The sequence below is a fragment of the Taudactylus pleione genome, unplaced genomic scaffold, assembly GCF_031769625.1.
Source record: "Taudactylus pleione unplaced genomic scaffold, aTauple2 ptg000032l, whole genome shotgun sequence".
NCBI classification, from domain to species: Eukaryota; Metazoa; Chordata; class Amphibia; order Anura; family Myobatrachidae; genus Taudactylus; species Taudactylus pleione.
The window spans coordinates 2,535,448-2,548,868 of NW_028284434.1; the positions used below are offsets into that span (position 1 = coordinate 2,535,448).

The 13,421-nt window shown below is 37.6% G+C and overlaps 1 protein-coding gene across 1 annotated transcript in view; it reads right to left on the reverse strand.

Moving 5' to 3' along the window:
- Window positions 1–660: 660 nt before the first annotated feature.
- LOC148538911 (uromodulin-like) overlaps window positions 661–13,421 on the reverse strand; it is a 199,765-nt gene continuing 187,004 nt past the window's right edge. Inside the window, exons 15-18 of the mRNA XM_088451930.1 lie at window positions 9,511–9,673; window positions 5,941–6,040; window positions 4,785–4,802; window positions 661–1,025 (exon numbers count right to left, since the gene is read on the reverse strand). Coding sequence (XP_088308056.1) covers window positions 946–1,025; window positions 4,785–4,802; window positions 5,941–6,040; window positions 9,511–9,673 — 361 coding nt within the window. The 3' untranslated portion in view covers window positions 661–945. The remainder of the gene's footprint in view (window positions 1,026–4,784; window positions 4,803–5,940; window positions 6,041–9,510; window positions 9,674–13,421) is intronic.

Below are 13,421 nucleotides of genomic sequence, written 5' to 3' on the forward strand. Positions count from 1 at the left end.
CCCCTCTTGCTGTCTCTGTAGCCAGTCCCACTCTGTCTCTTCAGCCAGCCCACCTCTTTATCTCCAGTTAGTCCCCATAGCTAGTCCCCCTCTCTCTGTGTTTTTAGCCAGCCCCTAATATCCCTCTGGCTCCACGTACCTTCTCCTGAGTCTTCTGGCTGCATCTTTCTGCTACTCTGACTGATCCAATGCATTTGTGAAGGTACTGTCAGTTGTTGGGTCAATATTATTTTGTTTATTGCGGCTCGCAATAAACATAAAAAAACACTTTATTGCACTGCCATCAGCCACCACTGGTGGTGCCTGAAGAGGAGACAGTGGATCCATGGACCCCACCAATAGATCCATCTATAATTGCTGGCTGCAATTATAGATGGATTTATCTGTGTGCCCCTGCTGCCCCTCTGACAGTTGGTGCCTGTAGGCAAGTGGCTTCACTACCTCTTGGAGTTCTGACACTGTCAAGGCTGGATTTGACTTATTTGGTGTTTTACTGTAACATATAGTATATAACCTCCAGACTATTCCCTGTGGCACTCTATTGTCAGGATAATGTATGTAATGTATGCATTGCTTTAGACCTTCAGAAATCATATTCTGACTCATATGGTATTGAATTTTCAAGTAACACTAAAAGCAATATGAAATAAGAAATATATGTTTTTCATTTTAGATTTATTTTAATATTGTAAATGAATTATCCTTTTATTAATAGAGGTACAGATCCCTTAACAAATGATTAATATAGTTTACAGGAGCTAAAAGTTAAATTTTAACTTACAGAAGCTTATTATATATTGAATCAACAGATTAGAGTTTAATTTAAATTGATTTGTTAATTAATCTCAATATATGTGTTGTATATAATAGCTAATAATATGCTATAAAGCAATGTAATATTTAGCTTTTTTTGTTATAATAATAAGTTGCTGCAGGGGACTATTGCTAACCGTAAATAACAAATAGCAAATTCCCTGTTATGAGTATAACCGTCATCATCATACGAGACATCAGGAAGGTTGCTCCTAAAAGAGAAGGGAGAAGGAGAAACATAATTAGACTGGTATCTTATACAGGTTGAATCTCCCATATCCAAATATTCCAAAATACGGAATATTCAGAAATGCAGAATATTTTTAGCATGACTCAGATAAAACTTTGATTTTTGATGGTTCAATGTACACAAACTTTGTTTAAGGCACAAAATTATTGAAACTAAAGATTAAAATGACCTATAGGCTGTGTGTATAAGGTGTATATGACACATACATGAATTTCATGTATGTACACACACACTTTGTTTGAGGCACAAAATTACTGAAAATATTGATTAAAATTACCTTCAGGCTGTGTGTATAAGGTGTATTTAAATCATAAATGCATTCTGTGTTTAGATTTGGGCCCTATACCTGAGACATTTCAATATGGTATGCAATTATTCCAAAATACAGAATATTCTGATATCCAAAATACCCCTGGTCCCAAGCGTTTTGGATATGGGAGACTCAACCTGTATTACTATTGCTGATCATATTTGCAGTAGAACATGAATGCATCTTCTGCTTCCCTCCTAAAGCTGTAACTCTATGAAAAACTTTTTCTATTAACATCACTGGGTCAGGCTATAAGCAGATGATTGACAATTAACATTTACCTTTTTTTTTCAGGATGCTATTAAAGATTTAAAATTCTGCAGGGTGTGCATGGTGTCATGTAATTACCATTGCAACCACAGTTACATGGCATATGATGTAGACAGGCTTGAGAATACACCTCTGATCTCTGGTCCTGATTCAGAGCCGGACGATCTGACAGAGCGCTCACTCTGAATCAGGGACGGCCTTCTTGTTTTTTAGAGCGGCCTCCTGGCCGCTCGCATAGCTGTGGGTGACCACCCACAGCAATAGAGAGCGGCCAGGAAGATGGTCATCAGGCTTGCGATGAGACCCTTGTGGTAGGGTCTCGTGGCCGCAAGCCCCAGAGAGATTTTGGCTCTCACAGAGCCGAAATCTCTCCCACTGACATCACTCGTGATGTCTGTGGGGCCACCCCCAAACGGATGCGTTCACATGGGAATGCCTCCACTTGGGCAGCCACTCCCCCGGCCCACTCACCAAAGGGGCGTGCTGTCACTCAACATCGACAGCACACCACCTTTGGTACAAGACGGTTTGCCCATCGCTATCCGAGTCTTGCGCATGCGCACGACGGAGCTGGCTCTGTCGTGCGCATGCGCACTGGGCCACCATTGACCCACTTGTGAGTGCATAGCGCTCGCGAGCGGGTCTGAATCAGGCCCTCTGTCATGACATGTGTGACTGGCAGCCCTCCAGAAATTTAGAAAAGCAAATAATGATTTGAAAGAAGACAGCTAAGAAGTATAATTACCACTTGCATGCTCAAACATACATAGAAACATAGAATTTGATGGCAGATAAGAACCACTTGGCCCATTTAGTCTGCTCCTTGTTAACCCGTATGGTAACCTCAATCCTATTTGATCCTTAGTTCTTTGTAAGAATATCTCTGTCTATCTCAAGCATATTAAAATATATCTACTGTTTAAAATCTACCACCTCTACCCTTACTGTGAAATATTTTTTCCTCAAATTTCCATTAAACCTGCCTCCCCACAGTTTCCACACATGTCCTTGTGTTCTGATACTTTTCTTCCATTGAAGTATGATTCTCTCCTGCACCTTGTTTGAAACCCTTGATATATATGAAAGTTTTTATCATAACCCCCTTTCTCTTTTCTACTTAACTTGCTACTTAAAGCATAAATAAACCTTCCATTTGGGATTCCTGAAATACTAAGGTGTTTATGTATTAAAGCCAATGTGGATGAAAGGGCTATATATTTCAGTCTTCCTCCATATTTGCCTTCTCTTGAACACTTTGTGCTCATGATCTTGTTTTAGTGGTGCAAACCATCCTAGACTGTCTAGAACTATATATAGCGGGAAAAGGGTTTCTAGATAGAAGACGTTGGGCCTGATTTATCAATGAGTTTTATCATTCACAATGAGTGATAAAACTCATTGCGTGTAATAAATGGTGCTCCAGCCAATCAGCTCCCAACTGTCATTTTTTTCAAATAGATGACTGTTGGGAGCTGATTGGCTGGAGCACCATTTATCATACGCAACAACTTTTATCACTCTTTGTGAATGATAAAACTTGTTGATAAATGAGGCCCTAAGTCCATTATTTTTTTATTAGGAGTGTCTGGTGGAGAAAAGCATTTTTATTTAAGTTTAGCTGTAAAATTCTTATTGTGTTGAGCACTAAAAACAGCAATAAAATGCAACCTAAAGATAAAATGGCTACATCTGTATTTGACAAAACAAACTAGATACAAATTAAAGGTGAAAATTAGAGATTAGTAGTTTGGTTTTGCTGAAAACCAAACACATCCGAAATTGGGGATTCTGAGTCGAACCGAGGCATGCCTCAGTTCCTGCAGCCAAATTACAGTCTCAAAACGAGGCAAAATGTCACAATCCCAGAAATGTAGGCTCTTGCATGTTTGGGTTGCATGTAAATCCCTCACTGTCTACTTCATATTTCCTATTCCTCCCTGATGTCCTCCATACTTTGTGGGGTGAACTGAAAGCACTGCACAGATTAGTTATATGTAAAAAAATAGAATAAATGGTTAATTTAAAAGAAATACATGTGGTTCACCCTAAATCCATAACCAACACTGGACCTCTCAGCCTGGGCTGGTTTTTGTTTACAACCTTCAGTGTGTGTATTGTGGTTATTTTAATATTTTCTTTAAGGGCAGACTTTAGGTACCAGCAGGCTCTCAATGTCCATGCATGCTGGCACTTATTGTTCTACTGGTACCAGCATGCCAGGGCTGGCTTGCTGGAACTAGTAGTCCATCTGTAATGAACAAACAGGTCCTAATTACATAATTTTAGCTGTTTATATTAATTATAAAAGAAATCCAGTTCCCACTTTTTATTATTACTGTGACATTATCTGTATTTTTGCTGTAGGTTGAGTGTCCTATATCCCAAATGCTTGGAACCTGGGGTATTTCGGATATCGGAATATTCTGTATTATGGAATATTTTCATACCTTAATGAAATATCTTGGGAATGGGACCCTTATTTTTAATAATTTTGTGGCTCAAAGAGAGTTTGTGTACATTGAAACATCAAAAAGCAAAGGTTTCACTACCTTTGTCATGCTAAAAAAAAATCTGTATTTTAGAATATTACGTATTTTGGAATATTTGGTTATGGGATGCTCAACCTGTATAATTATTCTAAATTATTATTTGATGAAGAAATTGAATCTGTATTGTTTTATAGGATTTAAAAAAATGATAAAAAAAAAAGAAATCCAGATCCAAAACCAAAACACAGAGGCTTGAACGCATCTGCTTGCACGCATCTGTAGTAGAAATACAGCATTTATTAACTGATTGACATGAACTGGTGAGAATACTGGAGGGCATTTGGTAAAGAAGAGTGATATATTGGAATTGTATTATCACAACATATCAGATATATCTGGCGTCTAATGTGGCACTTTTTGGTTTTGTTTGGGGTAGCTGGGAATTGTTGTGTATTTGCATGTACATTAGGAAACCTAGGAATAGAAATGGCTTGACAGTGCTATAAAAATGGAGGATGATATTTACAGGAAAGTGTTTTTAGACAATATGAGCAATTTTTGGAATGATGATGAAGATACACCAGTTATGGATATGTATGTCAAAATTATATGATCACAGTTATGACTGTAGCATAGTAAATGGAGTACTCACCATCACTGGTTGGATTTTCTGGAGATATAAAGAAATATATTAATACAAAATGATTTAATTCTGCTTTGTTTATTCATATCTCACAACATGTGAAAAAATCAGGACACATTTGGCCACAGACAGCCCACTCAAACCACATGCAGATCCCACTAAACACACACAATTCTTGCAAGGCCACATATTTTTATGACCATTCTTTCAGTTTTTGGTCTTTCAACTTCAATGAGTGTACTGTAGTATGCAAAGCTTTGAATGTGAGACCAATGGAGTAGGATTCCGTACAGTTTAACCATCAAAGAGGCATTGAGCACTACTTTAAGTGAGGTGCCGTCTGTACCATCAAAATGCATTTTACAGCAAATTAATTAAGAATGAATTAAGAAAAGGTTGGAGTTTGATCTCATATGAATCCAATACTGCAGTATTATAGAGCAATACAATATACTATACTAGCAGCTTAAAAGTAAGTACATTATATAGCATTGGATCCAGTGTATGACTGGAGCATGATGCTTTGGGGAGTGTTCAGTTACCACAGGGGATGGTGCATGTCCCCAAAGGCCTGGACAGACAATAGAGACCATGTAACTGACCATCTAACAGAGTAACAATGTATAATTCAAGTGCACAGTCTGGAACTGACATTAAAGCAAGTGGTGGGGCCCTTATGCAGTGGGGCCCACCGGGGATTTCCCCTGTACCCCTGTGGATAATTCCAACCCTGATTGGATCTAACAGTGATGGAGGGAACATCAACTCTCAGAGATGTGTGGCTCTGGACATTCCTGAGAATTATAGAATCTCAACAGTGTTCATTTTACTGTGTACTTATATGGTATGCAAAGAAAAACTGATGTTCAAGAGGTGCATGCATCTACAGGTATATTTGTTTGTCTATTTTTATTTGTTTAATTTTTGCTTATGGGTACAATTATCCTTCAATGGAATAAAACAAAAATAAATTGATTAATTACCAAGATGAAAACCTGTTGTAATAAGGAGTGTAGTGCACATAGATAGTAGCATATGCTAGAGACGTAGCTACAGAATCAAAGTGTCCAACAATTTAAAAATGTTTTCAATTAATATTTTTTTTAGAGTGTCATTTATTGTTGATGATTAACACATTTTTTTATATACAAATAAGTAAACACACCTTGTCTAATTATAGGCCCCAAAGACAAAGTTGTATCTTTAGCTTCATCGTTGGTACGGAGGTTACGGATGGTACTGAGAGACCTCACTCCAGAGCAGGGCTAGAAGAAGTAAAAATACTGTAGTTGAAACAGGACAATGGTGAAGTGGAAGCTAGTATCTGTGAATTATTCATTCGTATTGTATCATCTATGTTGAACAGTTTTATATTAAGTGTGACAATGCTATGCAAATTTATAGCTACAAATCTCTCTCTCTCTCTCTCTCTCTCTCTATCTATATATATATATATATATATATATATATATATATATATAAGAAGTAAACGCTATAGGCTCTGTGTAACCTGCTTGGAGTATCTTTTATTGGGGGAGTACTGCTGCCACTGCTTTTGCCTTTTACTTGTTACTCATGGAGGGCACCCATTACAACAGAAGAGAAGTGCCAAGCCATTGTTGTGTATACATATATATATATATATATATATATATAAATAAACAAAAAAAGGCAGTGCACTAGTACAAAATAGTCCATGAAATAGGACAGGATACCACAGTCCTGAAGTGATTTCACATAGACACACTGGACTGTGTCTTTTTGGTTTCATAGTGCACAGGCCAGCAGCCACAGCAATCAGCCGGCGTCTTCCCCTCACACAGACTCAGATCCGAATGGGTAGAAATCTGAAATATTAGAGCACAAAAAGGGGGCGCCACATCGTGCATCAAATATAGACAAAAGTTTTATTACATAAAAAACAAAGGCTATTTGCGTTCGTTCATTCAAAAACAAGGGGTGGCTATTCAAATGATCCATTCGCACATTGCAGTCTATTCACACCTCTAAGTCTGAACGAGCTACTACGTAGCAGTAATGTTAAAGATGCAGTGGCTAAAACCGACATTGGAGCCACGAAGCTTAATACGTGGTTGCGACAAAAGAATGGAGTTTTCAAATGTCATGGTTGTGTGAACTGCCCGTTTCTTCAGACTGGAGCACAATTTATTAATCCAAGTACCAACATTTCATATGATATTGGATACCATCTGAACTGTGACAGCCGTTTCGTTATCTATCTCATCAGGTGCCCCTGTCTATTGCTCTATGTTGGTAAAACCATAAGGCTCCTTAAGGAGAGGATTGCCTTACACCGGTCGTCCATTAAGAAGGCTTTACGGGCTGTGGATGCTAATACACCTCCGGTAGCGAGACACTTTGCAGCATATGGTCACACTAATAAAGATTTTTTATTTTTTCCTATTGACCATGTTGCTCCATTAAGGAGAGGAGGAGATCGTAATAAATTGCTTTTACAACGTGAATGTTTCTGGATTAGTCGACTTAACACTGTGACCCCGCACGGACTTAATGAGGGGCTGTCATTGAGTTGTTTTTTATAGTTTTTTGTATACTTTATTTAGTCTCTCTATATTGGTGGTTTCGCTGTTATGGAAATGTTGTTGTTGTTTTTTTTTCATTGTATTGTTATTGTTTTTGTATTATGGTTTTCTACTTTTTTTCTTTGGGTTTCTTTTGTAAATATCTTTTTGTCTATTATACACCCACCAATGATGTGGATCATGCTCGCTACGTTACATTACGTACCAATATGCTGGAGTAACCAACCTTTTGGAGTACATGGCGCTTTTATACTGGTGCTCTCTTTGTAGACAGTGTTTATTTGAGCTATTACCTAAGGAGTTATTTATTATTAATTTAGTTTACACTGTTCATTGAGTTGCGTTGCCCTGGTTACTGGTGACTCGATCCGTTTTTCGGATCGTCACTTCCGGTGCTCGCGTTGTTGTTAGGTTGTCTTGGTTATCTGTGACCAGTTCCGGTCCAGGAGCGTCACTTCCGGCATATCCGGCGTGTGTCTGAGCTATGGTCTCATGACCCGCCGCTGTGCGTCTATGTACAGGTGAGTATGCTTTACTTTGATTGTTGGGTGTATATGTAGGCAGGGGTTGTGGTTTGTATGATATGCCCTTGATGAAGGTGTCGGATTGACACCGAAACGGCTGTCGGGCGCTACTCTCTGGAGGGAGGACTTGTGATGAGTATTTTCATGATTGCCTGCTGTTTGTGCCATGATGAACTATTGCTATGACTTTGCTCACAAGCCCCTCAAATAACCTCGACATTTGTTCTCTACTGGATTAATACATTTTCTATGGATTGATATGGATGTGCTGACTCCTTCTTTCTTTATTACATATCATATTATGTGTTTGCACTCCTCATTGTTGCTGCTACCAAGAGTGTGCTGCTGGTCTCATTTGCACTACTATATATATATATATATATATATATATATTTATATAAGTAATTGCATTGCGACTTTGTGACTAAATGCCTAATTCAGGGGGTGATGTCACTGCACATAGGTCCTGATTATGTTCTTAGAGAGTCACATTTGTAATTTAAGTGGGTGTACCTTGATGGTGACACGGAGGTGGCTTAGCAAACTCACAAGGATGGGCATGTTATGGGAGTGTCACAGGAGTGTAAGGGAAAGTGGTTGTGTACACAGACATGACCGCTCACATAGGAGCTCATAGTCGGATGGAATAACTGCACCTGCCATAGGGCTGGTACCAATTTCAATGGTGTGACTGATGGTGGCATCTAAGGACGCAGCAATCAGTATTACTGTGTGAACATATTGTGACAGCTGCACCTCAGTCCTTTGGCTGTATGGATGTACACAAGGAAGGATTTTGTAGGAGCATTTGCATAAAGTCGCAGACAGACAACCACCAATAAATGCAGCTGCGGGAGCTTCTGCATCCAACTCATCAGGCCCTATGTGTGACCCATATTATATTCAGACTTGATAAAGAAATGTTAGTGTGGTTGCCAAGTAAAGCTTGATGTTATATAAATTGTAAGGACTGGAGCGGGCAGTGACTGAGTATCATACAGGAAAGTGTGGAAAGAATGCAAGTAAATAATGAGGTGTCCCAAGAAAAAATAAATATAGAAAGTGTACAGTATAATATCATTAAAACACAGTTTTTTTTCTTTTGGAGATATAGATTACAGTAGGATACCGACCATACTGTATGTTATGCATGATTCTTAGTAGAGATATGCAGTTTGGTTTTCCTAAAAATTGAACACACCCAAACTTTGGGGTTCCGAGTAGAACAGAGTCCCCACCTCAGGTCCGCTGTTAGTCCGGAATTCAGATTTAAAAACTGAATCTCGGGTTTTGAATTGCATGTAAACAGTTTCAAATGACAATTTTTAAGAACTCCAAAATTAAAACCAAAACACTTGAGCGTGGTTTTGCCAAAACCAAAACCATTACATTTGAGGGTGGTTTTGCCAAAACCAAATCACAAGGTTAAGCACACACCTCTAGTTAGTAGTTATTCTGATTATTAAGCATTATTATAATATATTTTTTTATTAACACTGCAAAAAGCAGCCATTTTGCAGCACTACAGACCTTAGTTTTGGAACTCATTAGCCGGAGATGATAGTGTTAGCAGAAAATTAAGTATTTGTATAATCCATACTGTTATTACACTGTAGCAGTAATTTGTTGCATTTGGCTTGTACTCACAGGTGTGCATGTCTCATTGGCCTTATTACAAACATGAATGTCACAGTGCAAATAGACAACATTTGAATCCTTGACATATCCAAAGAGTTGAACTGAGAAGCGTCCATACTGAGAGATTCCATTTTCAATCAGATTAATAGTGGAGTCCTGATTGCTGGGACAGCTGTAAAAAAACAATATCCAACAACAATTAAATAATTTGCTTGATTGAGAATTTGAATAGGTTAGACAAGATACTGGCTGTGGTCACTGCATGGATTGTACCTTAAGCTTAACACACATTAACTAGTTGGCTGGTTGGAGTGATAATTGGGTAATATATGGCAGAAAACAATAATAATTTGTTTGCACTCAAATGCCAAAAATGGCCGAAAACAGTCATTCAGACAAGTTTAAATCATAAGAAGCACTGGCTCAAACTATATATATATAAATATATGCAATTATAAAATATTATAAAGAAATGTAAAATAAGTCTCTAATATACCATATTTTGTGTATCAAATGGATCTGCAAAACCATTCAAACGAAAAGAAAAGAACTGAAATAAATAAAAAACAAAAAATAAAAATACATATAAAAAAATAAAATTCAAATAAAAATAAATATAAAGTAAAAGTAAAATGAATAAACAAATAGACCACAGTGATGTTTATGCTCTTTAGGGGTTGGATGGGTGCCCGCTGCTGTACTGCAGTGCTGCAGGTTACTGTCCCTACCTTTCCCTGAGGCTCAGCTTTCTGCACACGCCTCCAAAGCCGGTGGTAACTTCGGCGCTCAGTGTTGGAGGGACACGTGCACTTTGTCCCGTTCTGGATGCGGTGTTGGCCGCTTGCTCCGGCTCGCTGCTGATCCGCTTTATTCTTCAGTCCCCTTGCTGGCTAGCTGGCCAAAGTTGGGAAATGCCGGTTCTGTATTTGTGGTGAAAAAAAGCTCCAACGCGTTTCGTCCACGTGACAGACTTTATCAAGGAAGCCGGGCTGCCAGTCACTGTTCCCATTAGTTTCTGATGATTGGCTAATAGGTGCTATTGCACCAGTGATGATTAATTACCTCATTAGGGTTCTACACTTTATTAGTAAGATACTTAAAAATACTTTAAAATCACCTTGTGCAAGTCATATATGCTGCTTGGTTTGGTTTAGCACATTAAATACTGTGTGATCATGTTATATTAATAAATAAGCAGAAAAATGGGTGAGATTAAAGTAAATAAAAATAATAATAAATATAAATCATAAAAATATATATATAAATAAATAAATGAGTAAAATAAAATTGAGTGAAAATTAAAACAATAAGATAATGGTTTGCAGACATTATAAAATGAACTATGAGTATGGTCTCAAGATAAAAATTATCTGTCCGTCAAAAATGAACTCAGTTCAAAATCTGTATTAAGGCCCCTTTGGTGCAGGGTTTTGAGCTCATAGATCCACTGGGTTTCTTTTTTTGACATGCGATGTAGATAGGTTCCTCTTCTCCAGTCTTGGTCCACTTTTTGTATTGCCATACATTTTAATCCTTTTGGGTCATTATTATGTTGTATGTGGAAATGGTCTGAGACAATATGCATTCTTAGTCCTTTTCTAATATTGTTAATGTGTTCATAGATTCTTGTCTTCAATTTTCTTTTTGTGCATCCCAATCACATTGTAATAAATAAATAACTCCTGCGGTGTTGCATGTTAAATTTTTTTTCACCGTATATTCTTTATTGGTGACCTGTGACTGAAAATTCGTAACTCCTTTAGTTGATACTGTATTCATTGTGCTACATCCTCTGCAATTGTTACAGTAATAGAATCCTTTGTTACTTTTGTTGCCACTTGGTCCTGGCAGTGGAATATAGCTTGAGATTAATGACGTTTTCAAGGTGTTTGCTCTTCTGTAGATCATTTCTGGTTTTGGTGGGATGATCTCTGTTAAAAGTGGGTCTGTCTTGAGAATATGCCAGTGTTTTGTCAGTATATTTTCTAATAGCTTGGTGTTGCTGTTATATTTTGTGATTAAGGCAACCTGTGGTGTCTTGTTTTCTTCTGGTTTCTTATATTTAATAAGGTCATTCCTATTCTTTTTGTATGTTGCTTTTAGACTGCTTTCCAGTAGTTCTTTGTTGTAGCTTCTATCTACAAATCTCTCCTTCAATTTACTGCTTTGTGTTATGAATTCCGAGTCCTTGGAACAGTTCCTCCTTAGTCTTTGAAATTGTCCCCCATGTATATTTCTAATCCATTGAGGATGGTGATTGCTTGATGCCAATAAATAATTATTACAATCCACTTCTTTTTAAAAAGTTCTCGATTCAATCCTGTTGTTTTCTATATAAATTTTGAGATCCAGAAAATGAATGCTAGGTTTACTGAATGATGATGTAAACTCCAAGTTAAAATTATTCGAGTTGATGTACGTCAAGAACTTTTGCAAATCTTCTTGGCTTCCGTCCCAAATCAATAGCACATCATCTATATACCTTGTCCACATATGTATATTTGCTCCATAGGGGTTGTTCTCCCAGATATAGTCATCTTCCCATTTAGACACAAACAAGTTCGCATAACTTGGTGCGAATCGACTACCCATTGCAGTCCCGGTCTGTTGTATGTAATAATTGCCCTCGTACAAGAAATAGTTGTGTTCTAAAATAAATTCTATACAGCTCATAATGAAATTAGCTTGACTGGTTGGAATGTCCGATTGATTGCACAGATAATGGTAGGTATGGGCACATCCATCCGCATGTCTAATACATGTATAAAGTGATTTGACATCACAAGTAACAAGTATAAATGAGTCCTTCCACTCGACCGTTGCTAGTCTTTGTAGTGTTGCTGTTGTGTCCTTTATATAGCTCTTCTGTACAGCTACAATTGGTTGCAAATAGCAGTCCACATATCCAGATAGGTTGGATGTGATAGATCCTATGCCTGATACTATTGGGCATCCCGGGGGATTTCTTTTGTCCTTATGAATCTTTGGGATTTGATAAAAGACTGGTAGTCTGGGTTCTGTTGTGTTGAGATAGGCATATTCATTTTTGGTTAGTATACTTAAATGTAGACCTTCATCTAAAAGTTCTGTTAGTTCTTTCTCATATCTCTCTGTCGGATCTGTTTCAAGTTTTTGGTATGTTTCAGTAACCATAAGAAGTCTAGCCGTTTCAAGTTTATAATCTGCAGTTTTCATAATGACCAGGCCACCGCCTTTGTCTGCTGGTTTAATTGTGATATCCTTATTGGTTCTTAGTTCCTATAAAAGCTTCTCTCTCTCTTTTTGTTAAATTCATTTTCATTTTTTATTTCTCCGGTAACATGTCAATTTCCTTCTCCACCAGTTTTTGGAATGTTTCCAGACCTGCTCCTTTCACATGGTAGGGGGTAAAATGACTTTGCGGCTTGAAATGTGTGTGTTTGAATTCTTGATCTGTGCTGTTTTGGACTAATACTTCATTCCTTAAGGCCGGTTCCTTTGCGAAGTATTTTTTCAAGCAGACCTTGCGTATAAATTTATGCATGTCTATGTACATTTCAAATTTGTTAGGTTTCGATTGGGGTGCAAATTTTAAGCCTTTGCTTAATAGGCTCAATTCTCCTTCATTGAGTGTGGTTGAGCTTAGATTAAATATGCCTTTTCCCAGAATAGAATTGGTGTTTGAGTTCGTTTTTTTGTTCAGTCGTTTTCCTCCCCTCTTACCTCTTTTTGTGGGTAAACTTTGACGGATGTGGATCCTCTATTTCGTCTAGGAATTCTAAAAAATCCTCCTCAGATTCAAGTCTTGTTCTCTTTTTTGATGATGCCGTTGGATTTTTCTTTTCTTCTTTGTTTCTTTCTGTGAGTCTCTGTCTTAGTTGGTAAGAAAGTAACTCAGTGTTTAATGTGCTAAACCAATCCCAGCAGCATATATGACTTGC